At 39.5% G+C, this 22,874-nt stretch overlaps 1 protein-coding gene across 1 annotated transcript; it reads right to left on the bottom strand.

Annotated features, from left to right (window-relative positions):
• Positions 1-7,378: 7,378 nt before the first annotated feature.
• LOC146383352 (leukemia inhibitory factor receptor-like) lies at positions 7,379-21,412 on the bottom strand. Its single transcript, XM_084934559.1, has 17 exons — positions 21,017-21,412; positions 17,103-17,254; positions 16,861-17,011; positions 16,507-16,770; positions 16,265-16,391; positions 14,629-14,765; positions 14,404-14,549; positions 14,151-14,313; positions 13,998-14,059; positions 13,500-13,713; positions 11,532-11,711; positions 11,350-11,451; positions 11,112-11,270; positions 10,354-10,482; positions 10,159-10,252; positions 10,007-10,064; positions 7,379-8,651 (listed from the first exon to the last, which is right to left on the bottom strand). The coding sequence occupies exons 1-17, from the start codon at positions 21,084-21,086 to the stop codon at positions 8,175-8,177; spliced, it is 2,685 nt and encodes an 894-aa protein (XP_084790685.1). The 5' UTR covers positions 21,087-21,412; the 3' UTR covers positions 7,379-8,174.
• Between the last annotated feature and the right edge of the window lie 1,462 nt (positions 21,413-22,874).

Raw genomic sequence — 22,874 nt, 5'->3', positions numbered from 1 at the left:
GGAAAAAGAACCCCCCAAACCGGCTCTTCCTCTAACGTCCGCTTGAGGCTGACTCCCCCTCAATCAGTCTCTTACACTCCCTTACAACCTGATTCTGAGAGGGGTTTGGACTCCACTCTGACCTCACGCATGACCTTTCCTGGACAGTAATTTTGCTTTTTTATCCCCGACATTATCTCACACCTGTCACTTTCAATCTGTCATCTCACATAAGTAGGTGTACATGTTCACTTATGCAAAATTTGATATTTTCTACTTTTGAAAGACAAAAGAGGCTCAGCTGTGGAGGCTGGAGGGGTTGGTGGTGGAGTAAATTATTTGACCTTTTTGGTACATAAGAGACCCAAATTGTACAAGTCACAGATGTTTGTGCTTTATTTGATTCATGAATTCAGTTTGATGATTAATGATCCACAGTGTGGTGGCTTACAGGTACGCCTGATCCCAGGAGGAAATCAAACAAACTGAACATGGAAGCAGCTGAAAGTCGCTTTTATTAATAAAAATTACGTCGCTTGGTTAACTTTAGGCATTGAGGACTTGGTTATTCTGAGTCAATAAATTGATGTCTTCTTGCTTTTCCTACACACAATTTGCACGTATGACATAAAACTACACAAGTTATACACAACAAATTTGTGCTCACTGTCCTGAAGAATCTGTATAATTAGTTTCTGTGAAAAACAAAACTTTACTTGCTTTTTTGTGGACTGTAAGACTGGACTGTAATTACACATCCTTCTAACAACTGTGCAAAGAGTCTTTTTTTTTATCTGTTACTCATAACTCAGGCTTAGATACATCACACCCACTGATCGACCGGACCAGTCCCACAACTAAAAAGCAAATATTCACAAAAAAGTCATGAAAAGTAAACTATTGGTTTGTGTTTATGGATTTAAATTGTCAGGTTTCAGTGTAAGTCAACGGGACTGACTCATCCAGAAAGTTGTATATTTTAAAGCGTGTCACAAAGTGTCAGAGTGTCGTTGATGGTTAATTTATTTTTCTTACAGTTAAGTGGAAAAGTGAAAAACCTTAAGCTTTATTTTAACAGTTACTGAAAGATGTTTCAATGATCAGTAGTTCATGTAACAGTAAAAAGTGTGACAGCCAACCCCGGTCCATCCTATATTTATATATATCCCTGAAGTAGGCATTGTGTCCAGACGGATAGGGAATGTGTCGTCATGGCAGCCGTGAAAACAGATTCTTAAGGGAACTGGGAACAGTTACATTTTAACCCAAAAATAAGAAAGTTGTTTTTAGTGTCTCTACAAAGTAACTGATTTTAAATTAATAACTTAGTAAAGAACAATTCAAATGATTTGTGAAAATCTGTCAAATTTTAGAACCAAAACTGGGTCTGTGGTGCGAGCAGCAAAATGATTCCAACCTCCAAATAAGCGTTTTTCACTATTTAAAAGAGGAAAATATTTATTTTGTGTATGTGGCAATAAACAAGTGCATACATGATTGTGGTCAGGTTGAAAAAAATATGCCAAATACAGAGCAATACAAAAGTGGCCCAGACCAATAATCGAGTTTTGAAGAATTTTAAAGAACTCTCCACACTGCCGGGAACATCAGTCTGATGTAAAAGCACCAAATTACCTTGAAGTCGAGCGAGGTTACAGTACAGTGGATCCGACCTTAGTGAGAACAGATGCATCAATCAACAGACAGATTTAATTAAAAATACTATTAAATAATAGATGATAGATGAGTAATGATATGAGATCTGATCATGTTGTGATTTGAAACTGTTTCTGTTGATAAGTAAACATGATTGAGCCTCGCTGTATTCAGCCAACGGCCTAAAGACAAGCTGACAAATAACCACAGTGTGTGTGTGTGTGTGTGTGTGTGTGTGTGTGTGTGTGTGTGTGTGTGTGTGTGTATGTGTGTGTGTGTATGTGAGGACAGATCAGTGTGTTTTCCTTGGCAACCAAAGTAATTACTGTTCTTACCGTAGGTGGAGCAGCCAACACACACATACAAAATGTTCAATGCCTGTTCAGAAGATGATGAACTGAGTCTTCCTTCAGCTCAGGGAAGCGTGCTGGAGACCACAACACAAGCATTTAGATATCTGTAAAAAATAATTGTGAAAAAACTATTTGCCCCCAGCCTGATTTCTTAGTTTTCTTGTTATTTTAACCAACCTCTTTCAGTGCACCCCAGGGCAGCTGTGGCTACAATGTAGCTTGCCATCACCAGTGTGTGAATGTGTGTGTGAATGGGTGAATGACTGAATGTAGTGTAAAGCTCTTTGGGGTCCTTAGGGACTAGGTAAAGCGCTATACAAATACAGGCCATTTACCATTTAACCTGGCCCTGTGCGAAAGTCTTTACCCTCTTTGTAAAATCACTTTTTAGAAAGCTGAGTTCAAGTTCATTGGCCACACCTATTACTGCGAGACCTGCTGAGCCAAGAAATCACTTAAACAGAACCTGTCTGACAAAGTGAAGCAGGTTAAAAGATATCAAAAAGTAACATGACAGTTTCATTCTACTATCTAGAAACATCAAAGCCAATCTGGTCAGTCTGGAAAGTGTTACGAAGCCGTTTCTCAGGCTTGGGACTCCATTGAACCATGGTGAGAGCCATCATCTACACATGGAGAAAACCTGGAACAGTGATGAGCCTTCCCTTCTAGGAGCCTACCAACATAATACAAGAGCGCACCAGTGACTCATCCAGGAGGCCACAGGAGAACCCACAACAGCATCGAAAGAACTACTGACCTCACCTGTCTCAGATAAGTTCATGAGTCACCAATAAGACCGGGCAAAAATGGCCTCCATGGGAGAGTTTAAAGAGAAAGCCACTGCACTGCTGTCCAGAAAGAACACAGAGGCTCGTCTCACGTTTGCATCTTGATGATCCCCAAAACTTCTGGGAAAATATTCTGTGGTCTGACGAGATGAAAGCTGAACTGTTTTAAAGCTTAAAGTCCCGTTACAGTTGGCATCAAACCAACAGTGTTTCAACAGTCAAACATGGTGGTAGTAGTGTGATGCTCTGATCTACTTTATTGCTTCAGGTTGACTTCCTGTAGGTGATGTAACCATGAATTTTGCTTCCTACCAGAAAATCAAGAAGGCAAATATCTGACCGTCAGTTCCTGACCTGAAGCTCCAAGAACACTCAGGTTACGCAGCAGGACAATGATCCGAAACACATCATTCCACCTCTGAATGGCGGAAGAAGGTAAATACAAACAAACAGTATGTACCTGCTGGTCCTGATGTTCATCTTGGGGTTTGTTTTTGGCAGCAGCCCTGCAGTGAGTGGTGGTCTGGAGGTTCCACTATACATTACAACCACATCCATGGTCAAACACAAAGTTTGTTTGGGTAAAATAATTAATTTTAGCTAACTGATACCACATGAACAACATGCGGCAGTGACATTCCTCACAATTTAAAGTGACTTATATAAAAGTGAATTGAATTTGATTGAAACTTGAAAATAACCCTACAAAAGCAACCTTCTCATGCTTGTCTGCTTGATAGATTTGACTGCAGTGACAGAGACTAAAGCTAAAGACACTCCCTGTTTATTTTTATGCCAACATTATCGTTTTACTTTTTAAAAACATCTAGCAAGGCCTCCCAGCTTCAGAGTGATTTAGGAAAATTTTCACAACTTAACAAGCAGAGAAGGGATATAAACTTTTACCTCCAAGATGAGCTGTGGTTTCTATATATGACAGGCTCTCTAACTCTACACATGGCAGACTGAGGCACGACTGAACGTGCAGTAAATCTAGAAGGATGCAGATCATTTGACTTGCCTATGGGGTGTTTAAAAGATGTTGCAGTTACTTCCTGGAGCATCTGCTGGTCACGTAGTGATCAAAACCCTCACCAAAGTCGAGCTGTTACACTAAAAACAGGAAAAATTGTCCGCAGAGTGAAACAGATTTCCCTCAGAGGACAGTTGGCTGTTCAGGTCGAGTTCACTGGAATGCAACGAGGGGGAGAAAAAAAAACTCTGAAACATCTGAAAGCGATCAGCGAACATGACATCATCTGAGCAAACAGGCGTGATGACATCATACAGTGCAGGAGATCGGAGAGGAGACTGCAGGAGACGAGGGGGGGAAAGAGGAGGCTGGAAGGGTTAACTCCTCATATTTGAAATGACGTTGACTGTGAAACATCCAAAACAGAGAGTCCGTTTAATCCGCACATGTTTCAAATACAAAAGCATAACAAGTACATAAAAGCTCCAGGCTTCATTACTGTATGGAACAATGAGTGGAAAGATCTGCGCGGGGGACCTTTCAGCACTAACCATGGTGGCCAAAAGTTTATGGGTTCAAAAGTAACTGGACACGATCCAGTGGAGAAAAGAGCTGAGCTCACTGGTGGATTACAGATGACTGAGAGACTTGGACTGAGATGGAGGTGACAGCACAAGTGATGATAATGAGCCTCAAACACACAATACAAACAGTAACGTGTGTTAGTGTAAGCTGCAGCCACCAGGAATGACAAATGAAGGCAGTGTGGAAAAAACTGCTGTTCCTCCAACGTCCACTAGAGGCAGGCTCTAAAAGTGAGTCAGTCCCGTTTAAAAGTCTAATTTCACAGCCGAAATAAACACGTTTACAGAGAAAGGTTTGGCTATCTACAGACAGTTTGATCCTTCATAACTACATGTGGGGAATTTTTACTTAACATAGTTGTTTGAAAAATTAAAATTAAAATGTGGACTTAGCTGCTAGCTATTTCGCGTGTTCTAATTCCTGGAGATAAAATACTGCTGTTTTGTCAAATCATAAATAAAATGAATTGCTCTCAATTTAAAAATGTTTCAGTTTTTGTTGTTTTTTTATTTTTACAAAAACCATAATCTTTTCATCTAAACCAGGGGTGTGAAAATCATTTTACATCCTGGGCCACATACAGACCTGTTTCCTCTTCATGTGGCAAACCACTAAAACTGCTGCCTAAAGATTTATGAAAAACACACGCCCAGTTACTTAAAGTACATAAAGCAGTTTAAGAACACATCAAACACTGCTCAGTTTTTCTACCATATAAAAAAAAAGTTGCTGCAGTAAATCAAAGAAACCTGTTTGTGAAGCTCACCCTAAGAACAGACTGTGGGGACTGATTCTGTTCTAGAGCCAACCTCATGTGGACGATACAGGAACTGCAGGTGTTTCTCCAGTGTTTCATTTCTCATCTTGGTCAGAAATCACATGTATCCTCGCTGACTTGTTTTTGTTAGTTTTTTTTTCTGTCATTCCAGGAGGGCTGAGGACATGTAGGAGCACAAAAAGAAGGTTGAACTGTTTTTCTGTTTTTATCCATCAAATCCTTTTGTTATGCACAGTAAGTACAGCCAAGCAATTTGAGATTTCAGTGAGTTGAGTTTTTTTTTTCAACTAACAAGTCATCTGAAATGTGAAAGAGTGCCTGACTAAACTGCTGAAGTTAAAGCGATTCATGCCTCCGGCTGTTACTAAAGCATGTAGCTCATTTAAACAAAAGAATCTGTACATGCAGAAAGAGTAGAAGTACCTCAGAAATACAGCTAAGTGCAATTGCTGTGTAAATGTATACATTGCACTCCTAATGTGCGACAGTTCTGGTTGAAACAAACTAAAATAAAAATAAAATACATTTAGAGTGTATATGATACATATATTCTGAAATCTCTTGGTAAGTAAAGTACAAAAAAAAGAAGCTTAAGTTTGTTCTCTTGGTCTCATGCAATAGTCCTGATATACTCCCACATTGTCTTGTACCCATAGATTGGTATATGCTTTTCTTTTCGTCTGAATGTAATATAATTCCTTCCCTTCATAAACAGTCGGAAATGTACGTGTCCTGCAGAACTAGTCAAAATGTGCAAAAATATCTCAAACTGTGGAACAAGGAATAAAATGGAACAAAAATGTAGCACTTTCTCACATGAAGAGGGACACTTAGCCCCCCAAGTGAGAGCTCACCCTCATCACTAATGCTGCACTGGCTCCCTCTAGTGTTCATTACTCATTAAGACAACATCAGCGCAGGAGGTCACATGTTTTTCATGGTGCTTCACTGTCAGTTGGAGCTGTTTCTTTACAACTTTTCAAGTTTCGTTGGTTTACAGCATTGAATCAAAGGTTATTTCAGGGTTTTTATGAAAACAAATCAACAGAAGAGACCTCTCAGCAGCTACATGAAAGAAAGATGCTTAGTGGAGAGCAAAGCTCTCAGTCATCACTAGTGATGGGAGTTTTTATGTGTTTATGTGTTTGGTCACATGACTGCATCACATGACATGACTTCGCTGTCCACACTGCGATGCGGAAGCACCGTCTTCAAATGTATGCGTTTTCGAGAGCGTTATGAAAATACTGTGTTTTCCTTTGGGGAAAACACCGTCTCAGTGTGGATGGGAGGCCAAAATGGAGAACAAACGATGCGTTTTCAAACAAAAACACATTAGTGTGGACGTAGCCTCAGTCAGAGATGGCGAAAGATGGTGATATTCATGGTAAGTGTAAGTGTTAGGTCTGAGCTTGCAGGCCCCGCTGGTTCAGAGACTTATCACCCGTGAACAAAGCAAGACAAACAGAGTTCAACCGGTTTTTAACTTGCACGCAAGGGAAGCCTGGTTGGAATCAGGCTCTTGGAGCTGAAAGTTCCTCCAGCCAACCCCAAAGAACCAGTATTCCCTGCAGCCTTTATTCAGTGAACACACAAGCACCACCCATATGGCCATAAAAGGTTAAAACACTGCGTGTGTGCATACATGTGCGAGCACGTGTGTCTCTGTGTGTGACTTCCTGGTTACAACCGTTTTAACAACATCCCTGGTCATAAAAAGGGTCATCTCCCGCCACCCCTGTATACGGTTTAACCCCTTTAACGGTCCACCATATACAAGCATAGGTGAGCTCCTAAACGGCAGGGAGTGAACATCCCTTACTAGATAAGAAAACCAGAACCTTCAGATGGAATGTGCCTGCAGTTAAACTATTTAGCTATAACCTTCCCCACAACCCTACATGTGGGGGAGGAGAACAGAAGAATATCTAAACATGCAGTTTAAGGCAAGGTGTAAGGAGTGTAAAATCTTTCACAATCAGCTGTTTATCTTGTTGAAATCAGTCTGATAGAAACACAACGAGCAGCAGCACAGCTCAGATAATCCCACTCTGTAACTCTGTACATAAAATCTATTGGAGTTTATGATGTAGATTATTTTGGTTCTTTTTTGAGTCTTTGAGTCGATACACCTACTGAATCTCATGTTACCCCTGAATGTGATCACTTCTCTTTTAGGTGTGAGGGAAAGTTACCATTTAAAAGAAAAATCATTTGCTTGAGTTTACTACATGCATTAGAATAAGTTGAAATAAAGTTTGCATTTCCTTTTATTAATATGTTTTTATTGTTATACAGTATTAAAATGACACAAGGTTCAGTAAACTTGACAACAACAAAACCAAACAAAAAAAACCTCCAACTGGTAGAAATGTTCTCTGAAGCGACGTTTTACTTCTGATTTTGCACATAAACAAGTTGAAGAATTGTTGTTAATATGGACCTTTTACCGCTTGGCAACATATATGTTCTGCTTTGGCCTTCAAAGAGGTACACATGCTTACCATGAAGTCCACTAATTAACCCTTTGGGAGAACTTGTAGGAGTTTTACTGCTCTGCTGTTTCTGAGAACATTCGTTTCTTCTGTACTGACAAAGTGGTGACCCATCCACATGTGCCTGGCATGCAGTATCTTTCTATAGATCCCAGAGCTGTGTTGGTTGGAACAGTGTTTCAGCTGTATCTTTTGCGTTCTTAAAATATGTGGTAAAGGTGGCTCACAATTACCAGAAAGCATGAAGCCAAACAGATTACTCACTATTAGAAAGCTTGTTTATGACTATAATTATCACTTCTATAGAGATTCATACATGCATGATATATAGTGATCATACCCAGCATCCACCAGGTTAGGGCTGGGCAGTGAGTCTGAGACTTTATTGAAAGGAAACATCTTTTACACTTAAAATTATGCCTGTTTAGCGTGTGACTAAAGCAAAACCCAACCCTAACCCTAGTTGACTCAATGATGAACTGGTGGATGATGGATGAACTATACAGCAGTTAACGATGCCTGAAGTACTCACATAAGTTTTAAATGTGTTCACACATGCAGCAGCTACTTGGATGTCTTCTGTGGCAACAAAATGTACGTGGACGAATATGAAAGAGGACTGCCTGGTACATCCTCAGGATGAGTTGCGGTAAAGGTCTCTTCAGGGCTCTGAGGCTGGTATTCATGAAAGCTATCAATTATACGTATGCCCTGCTGGATCTGAAGATGTGGTTGTGACTGCTGGTCCTCACCCTGCACTGTCAGGTTATATGAAGGGTTAGGAAATACATCATTTCCTGGAAAAGACAGAACGCCTGGCTGAGATGTGAGGCCTGTAGTGGGTAAAGTAAGGCGTGGCTGGAGTTTCTTCAGAGGCTTATTGTAGTAACCTTTGGGAGTCTGAGAGAAGGAAAAAGAAGGCATGTAGTCCTGGCCAACAACAGGCCGTGGTGCACTAAAATACTCATGCAGCTCCGGAACATCCCAGACTTCCCTGTAGTGACTCTGATCAAAGTGAAGATGACGAACGGTATGTTCATCCTGAAAAATAGAGAAAATGACCTCACATTCACAGGAAAGACATCTGGATTATGATAGTGAAACCAATAAATAATTGATTGGTACAATAGAAGGATGTATAGATGTAGCATTAGTCAGCCAAACACTCCTTGAATGGCTCCAGAAGTGAGTCAGTACAAAGCATTTTAATTTGCTTGTTTATCACAAAAAGAAATGAATTTTGTGGTATTAAAAGGGGGGAAAAGACATTTTACTGACGCAAACATTTTAACTTGAGTTAAAGTCGTGTTTGGCACCAGAAACTAATTGGTTAGGTATTGTTAAGTGCCCCATCAAAGTTATCCTTTAATGCAGTGGTTCCCAAACTTTTTTTTGCTAGGCCCCCTTTGTTTTACAAGAAAAATGTTCGCCCCCCCCCCCTTCTCGCACGTGCACGCGCGCACGCACACATCCTCCAACCACACACACCCATATTTTGCTCCATTGTGGTTTATTTCACACCTCAAACATTTAGTAAACAATTAAGCAAATGCAAGTAATCTGCAATAAATTACAGGTAGTAATAAAATACACTACTAACTCTTTTACGCTACTTCGCACCTACACGGGTATTTTTGAAAACGCAGCTGTTTCGTCCACACGTAAACGGCGTTTCGAATCACCGAAAACTGAGATTTTTTAAAACTCATTTTTTTCCGTTTACATGTGGACGAGGAATACAGAGTTCATCACGCAACGTCAAAGGTATGTGCCCTTTTTCCACGTCACGCTGTGCGCACATTATTGTTTACATGAGATGAATTGCAGAATGGCAGATAGAGACAAAATACTGTCAATCTGACTATCTTCAGGTTTTCCACGCTTACATATAAACACGCAGTTACTGTCCCTCTATTTAGAAAGGCTGAGGCGTCGGGGTGTGATTATTTTATGTGTAGTTGTTTTTTTAATGTGTAATATTCAACATTGCTATCAATACATTTTTCAAAAAATGCCTCTCTGTGCACAATGGGTTTAAAAACATAAACAACTGTGGGATGCTGTTTGTCCGTGATTTGAAGAGCCCAGTGGTGCTCCTGACGAAGGGGAAACCAATTCTGCAGGGGAGACCTACCTCGGCACTTGTGCAGGTGAAACCAAAGGGCAGACATGCTTCACCATATTTTCTAGTCTTTGGCTTAGAATGAAGTTGGTTTGGAAACATATTCAGCTATGCTTCATCTCCTGCTTTGCGTTTCTGTGGGCGCCCCATGCTAGCAGTGTCCAAGCGTTTTGTCTCCCCCCCCCCTTTTCATACCCCCCCGCAATGGCTCTGCGCCCCCCCTAGGGGGCGGGCCCCACACTTTGGGAAGGTCTGCTTTAATGTGACAACTTACTGTTAGCCACTCAGTCAGCACTGGCTTCGGGATTGGAGGATAGACTTTGTGCTTGATGCTGTTGGGTTAAAAAATGAATATAAATAAATGGGGGGAAAATGAGAATGAGAAAAAGAGAGAGATTACAATGAAAATAAATGTGCATTGCTTACCGTGCCCAGTGTCTGTAGCAGATAATTGTGCTGACAGACAGAATAAGAAAAACTGCTCCCAGGGATATCAATATCAGCATTATCAGTTGATCAGCTGGTGAAAACAATGAATCACATCAAGTAAATCAAAGAAAATGACAAATGTTGACAGTCTTACTAAAGAAAATAGTCCGCATGGGGAAATAATTAACCCACCCGGGGGATTCAAGGTGACATTGATGGATGAATTACCACAAAGTCCAACTGCTGTTGATGCTGTCACCGTGAAGGTGTACATACGGATGTTCAGGTTCTTTGCAGTGAGGCTGGTGGCTTCAGGGTCATCTAAATCAACACAGAGTGACCGCCATTATTACAACATAAATACATGTTTACGATCATCGGGCAACACTGGAGACTTACTTCATTTATCCCAGTCACAAGCTAATCTTTGTGTGTGGAGAAACAAAACCAGGACTTTGTTATCAGTAGAGAAACTCAATAGTGTGATTAAGTGTGTCATCGTCCGAGTGCCAATCAATTTGTAAACAACACGTCGGCAACATGTTCAGGTTACTGTAAAGGGTGCAAAAAAATGGTGTCTAAGAATTTGGAAACTTTTGGGTGATTTGTGTGTGTCTGCAATCAATTCAAAAATAATTTTTTAATGAATTTTTGCATTCGCAATCATGTTTAGCCTAAATCTACAGGCTGAGACCACAAAAAAGGAGGCTTGTTTTGTTTTCTTTTTAGACTACCACAAGGGGGCATTATGTCCATTTGTTAAAACTTGTGTTATTAGCCATTTCCTGATGCAAATACTGGAAGAGGAAGGTCATCATATGCCAGGAGGTAAATACTAACAATGAATTAAACTTCAGCTAACAGAGCACCTATGAAAAAGTGCTGATCCTGTGCTTAATGTCCACACTGAAATCTTAGCTGGCCTGAGTGAGTATGCCTTCATACTGTACCTGTGCTCACGTTAAAAACATTCCCGCTCTTGTCCTGGTAGTAGAGAATATATCCATGGATGGAAGCAGTCTGCTTTTCCAGAGGTATGGGCTCCCAGGATACCTCAACAGCCGAGTCTTCCTGTTTGTATTTGAGTTTAAACAGCTCGCCTCCTATTTCTGGAAAGATGTGACATGCATAAAATACACTGCTGTTTGAACCATCACATTTTGTGAGAAATCACTGAATCAGTCTTACTGGTCTCTCTGATGTAGCCCTCTCTTCTCTGTAGTAGCACCGCAGCTCCCTCAGTGCAGGCGTATATGGACAGCAGGTATCTCCGACCATCTTCAAAGTTCTCTGGAACAACAAAAGGAGCTGTGCTGAAACAGATGCAAATATGATCTGCAACAGTTTTGTAGGCAAAGATGAGAACGTACTTGAAAAAATTGTGGTATGAGTTCTGTTGGGAGACACTTTCATCCACTCGAAGGAGCAATTACCGAAGACTGGACACCAGTCCACTATGTAGCCACAGCTGGCGTTAGGACTAACAGGCCAGGAGAGGAAGAAGCTACCATTGCTGCCAGTGATCCAGGAGGTCTTCACCTCGGATTTATCTGAAAAATGAGCCTCGTTAAAAAACAGTTTTACCTATGACTCTACATGAAAAATGAACATAGCAACTTTGAGATCATCCATTGTTTTTATGACCTGACTGAAGCAGAGTGTCCCACTCCAAGGACTCTTAGACTCTCAAACAAGGAGGTGCCCCCTTATGGGCATTAGAAAGAATGCAGTGCAGTTTTAGGGGATTTGGCTTCCCTTTTAAGATGAGGCCACAATTTCTATACTCTTCATGAATCACCATTTGTAAACTTATAATATATTACATTATTTGAGCAGGGAAATTAATTTGTCAAATTCTGCATTTGTTTTGAAAACCCTTTGCTTACAGGCAAATGCACTTTTAAGGCATTTGGCTTCCCTTCGCAGACCAATAAAATGTGTCCAAATGTATATACTCGCCATGACTTGGATATATAGAATATAAACACAACAATTACAAATTTGTATACTTATAATAGATATAATCTCAATCATGTGATCATGAAAACTGCTATTCCATTTCTGCATTAGTTTGGAAAACCCTTTGCTTACAGCCTTCTGCACAGATTAGATAAAATCAAACCTCTTCCCCAAATGGAAATCAAAGTGAGCTTATCTGTAATGTGTGGTGCTCTGTTAGCTTCATACCTAGATTACTATGGCGTTATTTTTGTGCCACTATTCTCAGTGCACGTAAAAAAATTTGAGCGCACGTAAAAAAAAAAATGCAGGTGCAAGTGTTGCATTTTGAGCAGAAATTTCTTTTGAGCGAAGAAAAGCTAAATTTGAGTGAACAAAATTCATTGCTGCGTGCAAAAAATAAATTTCAGTGTTTGCTATTATCCACATACACACAATAGCAGCCCCTCTCGCTCAGTTTTTGCATTTGCGCTCGCTCGCAATGTGTTGCTTGCGCTCTCAACATTTCTGCCAAATCACAGATTTGGATGCAAAAAAATCTGATTGACTGTTTTGGTCTCCAATCAGCTCGAAATGACGAAATGCAATATCCCAGAATCCATTTCGTCCAAAACTCAAACGAGGCAGTTGCGGAGGAACACAGAGTGGCGGAGTTTGAAATATTACTCTTTCAGGGTCACAAAATAAACTTTGAAGATATTTTCATGCGAGAATGGTGCTGTGTAAACTTCAAATATCTGCTCTATTTATAAAGACATCACATATTTGCATAAGTTCTCTAATGTTTTCGGAGATGCCTGTTGATAAATCGAGCAGATATTTGAAGTTTACACAGCACCATTCTCGCATGAAAATATCTTCAAAGTTTATTTTGTGACCCTGAAAGAGTAATATTTCAAACTCCGCCACTCTGTGTTCCTCCACCACTGCCTCGTTTGAGTTTTGGACAAAATGCATTCTGGGATATTGCATTTCGTCATCTCGAGCTGATTGGAGACCAAAACAGCCAATCAGATTTTTTTGCATCCAAGTCTGTGATTGGCTGGTTTTGTGGCACAAATATAACGGTGTACAGAAAGAGTTGAGCGCGCACGGGCAGAAATGTTGAGAGCGCAAGCAACACATTGCGAGCGAGCGCAAATACAAAAACTGAGCGAGAGGGGCTGCTATTGTGTGTGTGTGTGGATAATAGCAAAAACTGAAATAAATTTTTTGCACGCAGCAATGAATTTTGTTCACTCAAATTTAGCTTTTCTTCGCTCAAAATAAATTTCTGCTCAAAATGCAACACTTGCACCTGCAAATTTTTTTTACGTGCGCTCAAATTTTTTTTTTACGTGCGTTCAGAATAGTGGCACAAAAATAACGCCATAGATTACGGTGGGGGATGATGATGGTCGATGGTGATGAGCTGCCATTTATGTTTCTAGCCGTGACAGTGACCATGTACTCCTCACTGGGGTCCAGCGTGAGTGTAAGACTGTGATTGCTTCTGGACACGTTGGTTTGGTTTGACTGATTTTTGTCTTTGGTCTTTGCCCAGGACACTTTGTAGTCAAAGATTTCTCCATGGCTCTGATTGGTCAGTGGCACCTGTGGAGAAGTAACATCAAGACCTGAAATGGTAACAGTGTCCTCTGAAACATCACTTTCTAACTGTATAAGATGTTGCACTGATATTTTTTCAAATAGGTTTATTAAAGATATTTTTTATTGCATCAAGTTGTGAGGAAAAAAATGAATCCAACATGCAAGTACCAAAAGCTCTAGTTTTTCTAAAGACCACTTGAGGCTGTCTCCAAAAGTAAGTCAGTTTCCAGATTTAGACCTTACCAAGAGGCCTCATAAAAGCCTTGTAAAAGCAAACTTGGACTCACCTTCCAGGAGATTACAGTCTGGTCTTCCTTCACCTTCATCCACACGTCAAGAGCATCTGGAACTGTGGTGCAACCAGACAAACAACATCTGTTACATTCACACATTTTTAAAGTATTTTCTCTTAGAAAAAACAAAACAAAACAACAACTTACCATCACCCTTCGTGTGGATTTTGACACTGTTGCTCCAGTCACCCCATTTCCAGAAATGTTGTGATGTTCCACATCGGACCCTCACGTCATAGTCCCAGTGTGGTATCAAGTCCTTGATGACTGCAGTTGTGAGGCCAACTCCAATGTTTTCAGTCTGGTAAACCTACAAGGACAAGAATTATGTTAGCTGACTTCAGTGAAGACTTTTACTTTGAAAAGCCAATATGTAAACTTTCTTTTTTAATCTACTCACTATGGTATTAGAGTTTCCATCGCTGACATGTACTTGGCATGTGAGGTTGAGATTACTGTACTTCTTCACAGTCCAGCTCCATTTCAGACTGATGTTTCTGGGGTTCACAGTTGAAGCTGCCACTTCGTCTGGCGCGACCATGTGCACTGAAATAAGAGATCACAACAATCAGCTGATCTCTGATTAAAAATAGTAATTTTTCCCTCATTTTTTCCAAAGTTTTACCTCTTTTGGTCAGGTCCACCCTGTCATGGAGCTCGAGCTTTCCCAGAGGATTAGTGACTGTTAAGGTCCAGTTCCTCTCAGCAGCATCCAGCTCCACTTTTTGGAAGCATTTACCCAAATGTCCATTGATGCATGGGCTAAAATGTAAAAATATACACTGCTTAAATATTAACAACAACACAGAGGCACAAACATACAAAACAATATAAAATCAGGAATGGGGGAAAACAGTTTTTCACAAGTCTACTTAGCTGAAAGCAGAGCTGTTGTAGACCATTGCTATCAAGGTTAGCCAAAGTGCCAAAAATTGCACTTTGGCCATTTTTAACACATCAAGTTAACACATCAAGTTAAAGCTACTGTCAGCTATTCCCTTTTCACAAGAGGTTACCAGAGCAGGTACCCCTGTGTTTTGATTTGGAAGACTTTTATACTGGATGCCTTTCATACTGCAACTGAAGAGGAAATTTGTATCTCTTGCTGAAATCAAACCAGTGGCCTTTACACTATTTAAAAAAAACTGGCCTAAAGTTTTCAAAAATGACCTGTGGAACTGAATCTTTGGCTTGTCTTTATTTGTTGATGCATAAATGCATTATTGCTGTTTCTATTTATTATTATTTTTAAATTACAACTCACATTAAAAATGATTTTATCCAGAGAAGAAAATAAAAGCCTTTTGGGTGCATCTGACCATCATGTTGACAAAGGCTGATATCAAACCATTTCCAAAATAAGTCAAATTATCTGTTTTTATTATTGATTCATCTTTAATCTAAACACCAACTGCATACTGTAAGTTTGGGGACTCTGCTACAACAACATAAAACATTTTAATAGATGAAGTTAAATATTACAGTCATGTAATGACGTTTGTTGCTTAACTGCGTAACAGGCTTGTCAGATAATTTGAAACAAATTATAGAAATTAAACAAAGTCAAACATGAAAAATGAAAAAACCACTAAAGGCAGGTAGGTATCATTCAGATCTACAGATAAGATTAACACAAAAGAGGTTGGCACCTCGAGATTTATCATTTTTACTGTTTCTACTCTTCTGTATGTATGTTACTAACAAGTTGCAAAAATGTTTCAGGAGCAAGATTATAGCAGTGTGCAGTTATTAAATTATTAATTTTTATTTTAAAGAATCCTGATAGGTGTTTGATTCTCTTTGTGAATATTAATCACAGTGAGAATAAGGAAGAAATGCTTTAAAACACACACACACACACACACACACACACACACACACACACACACACACACACACACACACACACACACACACACACACACACACACGGTGAAGTCTGGTCAGTTTTAGAAAGACCATTCTCCCACACTCGGAAGTCTGGACTCTGTAGTGAACTTTCCCAGTATGAACTACGGGTACTTGATGTCGAGGAATGCCAGGGAGGTTTTTTTTTTCCAGTTTATATTTCAGTGCTTTCAAGGTTTAAATTTAGCAGTGAGCCATGATCTTCCGACCTCTGCTACATTTGAACAGGGGTTCCTTATAAAGTGCCGAGTGAATCAGTGAATCCTTTGAAGTTGTCAGATTACATTTTATTTACTTGTTTATAAGTAAACAAGTAAATTGCTTCCATAGTGAACCCTGTGGTTGTATTATACCTTCCATGAAGCTGGTATTTTCTTCTGACTATGGGAAGTTCCTCCATTTTCCTTCCTATATTCCAAAAACAATAGACAGATTCCAGATTCCGGGTTTCACACTGAAGATCACTGTCACCAGGGGGGTCTAAATTTATGGCAAATACCAAGAAAAAACCATAAGAACCAGCAATCTGTATTTAGAAGATAAATTTGAAAAAACAAAACAAAACCATCATCTCAACCTGCTGCTTCATACTTACAGCCAGCGTGAAAACTGGCTCCACTGATGTCTCCTTTGGTTGTTTCACATATTACATCACTCCAGTTTTCTGATTGTTGTTCCAGGTGAACAGTCAGGGCATGCACATGTTCACTGATCTTTTTTTCCATGCCTTTATACCCATTTACATACATTCTCCTGAAACCTTTTCCTTCTGGCACAATGCAGCAGAATGTGGCTCTGCTGCCTACTTCAAGTATTTTATCCTTTGGGAAAACTGATAATTCTGCTGGGCTTTGCATCCCTGCCAAACAACAACAATGAGGCATAATAAGCACAACTGTAAAATGTGTAAGAATTATGAAAATCTAAATGATTTGAATTCAACATTAACCAGGTAGTGTCTTTTGCATCCATGGGCTTGATTGGTTGTTGTATTGGGACCTGAGCCGGACTGAATGGCGAGCACACTGCGATGGTAAATGGGAAGTCCATTTCCAGGAATGAGTAGATCCTATCTGTGCAGGTGCCACAACAACTTCACCCTACAACATTATCATAAACACATTAGAGCAACAGCTTTTTGTTTGGAGGCTACAGAAGTGAGGATTATAGTTACCCACAATAATCTCTTACGTTGTGTACAGGTTTGTCTGCTATGAGAAGCTGCAGCTCGTACACGAGGCCATCTCGTATCACAGAGCAAGAAGGGTCATCTTCCCACTTTAACAGGAGTGTCTGATCGTTGTGGGCAAGAGTTACATTCTGAGGTCCACAACACAACACACCTAAAGGAGAAATTCCATGTTTAAAGTGGAACACTGAACAAGTCTTAAGCTTAAAAACAGAATTGTTGGGCTATTTGAACAGCAGTCAGTAAGGACACAGGATAGTGGTGCCAATAGTGTTACACTTTTCTCAGTACTGATGCTCTGTTAAAGCCTCTGGTTTCTAGTAATGTCACCTTTAGTGCTGTTACCTTTATCAGTGGCAATCCACTTCTTGGATCTGATACTACTGGTCATTTCCAAATCAAAACACTCCTTAAACTCATAAAATAAAACAAACACTGAGCCACCACTGCGAGTTAAAAGCCAGTGTGGCTTTTCTCCTGGGTGCTACAATAAAGTTTAACACCCTTAAAAATTACTGTACTGTATACAGTCCTTATATTCCCTGAAACAATATTTGCTCTTCTGTGAACCTAAAACTGGATCTAATATTTGAATCTGCAGCTACTTTTTTTTTTTTTACACTTTTTCTCTCAGATCAATCTTCTGATTTAACTTGACAAGACTGCTCAAAGACATTTTATATCTATTAAAGGACGGTACCACAGACCTTTATGGCAGGGTAATTAAACTACTACTTAAAAAGCAGTCACTTGACCCAGCTAATTATTATAGGCCATTTTCTTTTTCAGAAATTCTTGAAAAAGGTTGTTAAACAGCTAATAATTTATCTGCAAAGGAACAGTTTATATGAAGAGTTTCAGGTAGGATTTAGAATTCATCACAGTGCAGAAGCTGCTAGGCTACTGCTGACTGTAACATTTTATCACAGGGATTAGAGCACGCTGTAGGTATTACAGGTACTGCACTGCAGTGGTTTGAATTAGTGGTGTGCGGATCGATATTGAAATATCGATTCTTCTGATACCAGTCATTTATGTTCTAGAATCAATTCTCATATTAAAATATCTATATTTTAGTACTTTGGGGTAAATTTGTAGTTTTTCATTAACAGGAACAAAGTGGAAAGAAACTATATCATTCAGATCGTCTAAATTGGAAGGAACTATTTCCTCTTACGCCTTTCACAGTCATGTGCGAAACACAGCTGTATAAATGTGTCCAACAATGGCTGAGCATAAATGGAGTCATGTGTGGACGTATTTTACCTCCACAAACGGCTGAGGCGCGGTTTGCAATACATGCGGCAAGACAGTGACGTGTTGTGGCAACACCACTAACCTCGTCAAACACCTCAGAGTAAATCACATCAAAGAATATGACGAGCTTATGTTGAAGCGAACTGAAGAGGAGGAGAGGGACAGGTGCTGCTAGGGGAGACAGACGTCTCTCAGGGAGTCCTGAGAGACATCTGTCTCTCAACATGTTCAAATAGGGCACAACTTCAGGTTTTTTATTTCTACATGATAATTCTACATTATTAAGCAATAAGAAAAAGTAGTCTGATGTCCTGCAATCATTATGAAGTTATATTATTACAATTACATAATACAATTATATATTGTATTATGAAATACAATGAAACATTAAGTTTTTGTACAGAGTATCGGTATCGGATCAGTATCGTCGATACCACCCTGACTTTTACTTGGTATCGGATCAGGAAGGAAATCAGTGGTATCTCACATCACTAGTTTGAATCATATCTGTTTAACAGACTGCAGTCTGTTCGCGTAAATGGAAAGTCCTCTTCACACACTAATAATTATGGAGTTCCACAGGGTTCAGTGCTAGGACAAATTCTGTTTACATTATACATGCTTCCCTTATCATCAGAAGGCATAGCATACATTTTCACTGCAACTTTATCTGTCCATGAAGCCAGATAACACACACAAATTAGTTAAACTGCATGAATGTCTTAAATACATAAAGACCTGGATGGCCTCTAACTTTTTGCTTCTAAATTCAGATAAAGCTGAGGTTTTTGTACTTGGCCCTGAAAATATGGTAGCTAACCAGATGCTTGATCAGGATGGCATTACTTTGGCCTCCAGTAACACTGTGAGGAACCTTGGAGTTGGTTTTAACCAGGATATGTTTTGCAATGTGAATATTATAACACAAATATAACTAATTTGTAGGACTGCTTTATTCAATTTAGGCGATATCCCTAAAAATAGAAATATCCTGTCTCAGAGTGACGCTGAAAAACTAGTTCATGCATTAATTACTTCTAGGCTGGACTACTGTAATTCATTATTATCAGGCTTACTTGTGGTTCCTAGAATATAGGATGGGAGGAAGGGCCTTCAGTTTTCAGGCCCCTCTTCTATGGAACCAGCTTCCAGTTTGGATTCAGGAGATAAACATAATCTCTACTTTTAAGATTAGGCTTAAAACTTTATTTTTTACTAAAGCCTATAGTTAGGGCTGGATCAGGTGACCCTGAATTATCACCCAGTTATGCTGCAAGCTGCGGGACTTCCCATGATGCACTGAGTGTTTCTTCTTTAGACACTATGTGTTTATACACCACGGTACATTAAATGCAGTACTTATTATTGTGTAGCTCTCTTCCGTAGAATATGTTTGTCCTGTCTTTCTGCCCTAACCCCCAAAGGTTGGGGTCATTTGCCTTGTTCTGGCAGAGGTTTCGTCCTGACCAAAAGAGTTTTTTCTTTCCAGTGTCACCAAGTGCTTATTCATGAGGGAATTGGATTGGATTGAACTGAATATGAGTCTTTGTGGATCATCCATACACACTGATAACCTTCTTGTCCAAATGTGATCACTTCTGGTTTCAGCATGAACATGGTGATGGCCAAAATGCCGGAGTACAAAACTTGCTCTTATAGATTACATGGTGGCTCCATCAAACTTGTATCTGTGTCAGCTTGTTATGTGCTCACTGAAGTAGATTGACCTTAAGTAAATAGAAACATCTCTTAACTCTTAATATGCTAAGCAATCTGACATAGCAATGTAGAGTTTTCTGGTTCTGTGTCAAACATCCATTCCTGTGCATCTTTTTGTTTTTAAATTCTTTGTGGGAGGAACTCAGAGGGCACAGGAAGTGTAAAACTGGGCAATGACAGCTCTGCTCTACTTCTGCACTTAAGATGTTATGCAAGAGAAGATGGGGAATTAGCATGTGATTGCCTGCATTAAGTGTGAGGATAAAAAGCAAGATAAAAAGAAAAGCCATGATGCAATCATGTGATGTTGTACAATCAATACAGCTAACTGATACTCATGATAGCAGCACAGTGTTAGGATGATGTGTAACTGGACACAGAGCAAGTCATATTATTTATAAAACATTTTCATTAATAATTCTCTAAAATCCAGCCACAGCACAAACAAGGTCAAGAAGTTCACACAAACTAGTGAAAGTAATTACTAAATGATACCTCGGCTTTGTTCTTCAGCTCAGTGATGCTAGTTCAATGCAAACTGTGCATGATATCGATAACACTATTACTCAAAGCCAACCTATTTTCTTTGGAATTCCTGAGGAAAATGATGATGAGGCAAATAATATAGTTTACACACACATACAAAAATAGTTAAAGACAACATTTATAACACCCACTTATAATCAAATAATCTCAAATAACTCAATCAACGAGATGATGTAGACACACTCCAAAGTCCCTGAAAATGAGTTGCACCTCCACTGTTGCATGCTGATGTAAATTAAGCTTGACCAGTAAAAAAGACTCCACATAAAAATGATCTTGTATGCACAGGCAGCTGAAACACAGCATCTGAAATCAATATTTCTTGACTTTATTAAACATATCAGATACCTTTCATACCTGTAGATTATCAAAGGTAAGATGACGACATACTCACCGTTTTCTTGTCCATCTTGTGTACTTTTTCCGAAGAGTGAGAGCAATAACAACCATGCAATCATTATCATAATAATCGTGATGATCCTCTTGTGTAGAACTGTTTATTTCTTGACAGAAAAAACTGTCATGAATCAAGTCGAGTTGTTGTGATAGCTGTGGCAATAAACATCCGCTCGAAGGTGGTTGAAAAGCAGATTTCCAAGGCTTCTTTTATCAAAGCAAAGACATTTACACAAGGAAGTTCGGGTTCTGTTTGAAGACAGACACAGACAGCAGACAAATGTCACTGTTTGTGTCAGGTTACTTCCTGTAGCCTGCCTTCCTCCATAAACACAGTTTGGAAGTGCATTTGAGTTAGTAATGATTGTGAAATCCATGTGGATCCCACCACAGGAAATGGAGCAGCTGTGTTCTTGTAACTGTGACTCACAGCAGTGAGCTCAGACATGCTCTGAGGCTGTTTACATACCTGGAAGTCAATTACTATAAAAACATCATCCAGAGAGAGAATCAACACATCAAGGAAGGTATCATAAATTCAAGCTTTAAAATTTGGAAGTGTGTTCAATCACCACCAAATACACAATGAAGAATTTGAAGAAGTACTGCAAGTGAAAAACAAACAAACAAACAAAAACACTTCACTGTAAAATGATGATAAAGCCAGTATCTATCTATCTATCTATCTATCTATCTATCTATCTATCTATCTATCTATCTATCTATCTATCTATCTATCTATCTATCTATCTATCTATCTATCTATCTATCTATCTATCTAATGTAGAAAGTCCACTCCTAACTCAAAGTCACCAACAACTAAAAATAAATCAAAAATAAACAAACAAAAGATGCTGTTTTAAAGCATTTATTTTAACTCAGTTTCATTTTATATAGTGCCAAATCACAACAACAGCTGCCTCAGCCTCAACTATCATGTGACCCCCTTTGAGCAAGCGCTTTGGTGGCAGCGGGAAAGCAAAACTCCCTTTTAACAGAAACAGAAACCTCCAGCAGAACAAGGCTCAGTGAGGGGGAGGACAGGAAAAGGACGTGCTGTGGAAGAGAACCAGAGATTAATAATAACTAATGATTGAATACAGAGAGGTGTACAAACACAGTGAGTAATAAAGGTGACTGAAGAGGAAACTCTCAGTGCATCATGAGAATCCCACAGCAGCATAGATCTATTGCAGCGTAATTAATGGAGGGTTCAGGGTCACCTGATCCAGCCCTAAGCCATATAAGCTTTATAAAAAAAAGGGAAGTGTCAAGCCTAATCTTAAAAGTAGAGACGGTCTCTGTTTCCCGTCTCTATCCAGTTCAGGGAATTCAGGTGTTCCAATCACTTCCATACGTACAGGTGTATGAAATCAAGCATGTAGACTGCTTCTACAAACATTTGTCAAAGAATGGGTCGCTCTCAAGAGTTCAGTGAATTCCAGGGTGGTACCATGATCGGATGCCACCTGTGCAACAAGTCCAGTTGTTAAAATTTCCTCACTATTAAATTTTCCACTGTCTGCTCTTCGTGGGATTATAACAAAGTGGGAGTGATTGGGAACGACACACACAAATGATCCTTGCAAATGATATTTTTAGCTTGGCATGACTTGCAACGAGGGGGAATTCTGTGGAAAAACACCCGAGTCATGTGATTTATTTCACATTATCTCAATAAATTCTTCCTGTGTCAGTCATTTAAACCAGAGCATGGTTGAGGGCGTTGTTGCTTACACAGACCACAAAGAGAAAGTTCAGCCTTTCCTGTTCACACACTCACACACGCTTTCTAGAAATTCCCGATCAGGGAAAAATGCTGTCGGTCAGGATGTGAGATTACAGTTATGGTTGTG

Source organism: Perissodus microlepis, chromosome 7 (assembly GCF_051167445.1).
Source record: "Perissodus microlepis isolate ML-2025 ecotype Zambia chromosome 7, ASM5116744v1, whole genome shotgun sequence".
In the NCBI taxonomy this organism is placed as follows: Eukaryota; Metazoa; Chordata; class Actinopteri; order Cichliformes; family Cichlidae; genus Perissodus; species Perissodus microlepis.
The sequence above is the reverse complement of the archived record's forward strand: the minus strand, read 5'-3'. Positions and strand labels throughout refer to the sequence as shown.

Excerpts from the sequence above, each read along its gene's own strand:
- LOC146383352 (XM_084934559.1), bottom strand. The coding sequence starts at position 21,086 with ATGATAATGATTGCATGGTTGTTATTGCTCTCACTCTTCGGAAAAAGT. Across the intron at positions 11,712-13,499 it reads GACCATCATCATCCCCCACC|ATAAATCCGAGGTGAAGACC; the intron begins GTAATCTATGGC and ends CTCATTTTTCAG. Across the intron at positions 10,065-10,158 it reads TGCTACAGACACTGGGCACG|CATCAAGCACAAAGTCTATC; the intron begins GTAAGCAATGCA and ends TTAACCCAACAG.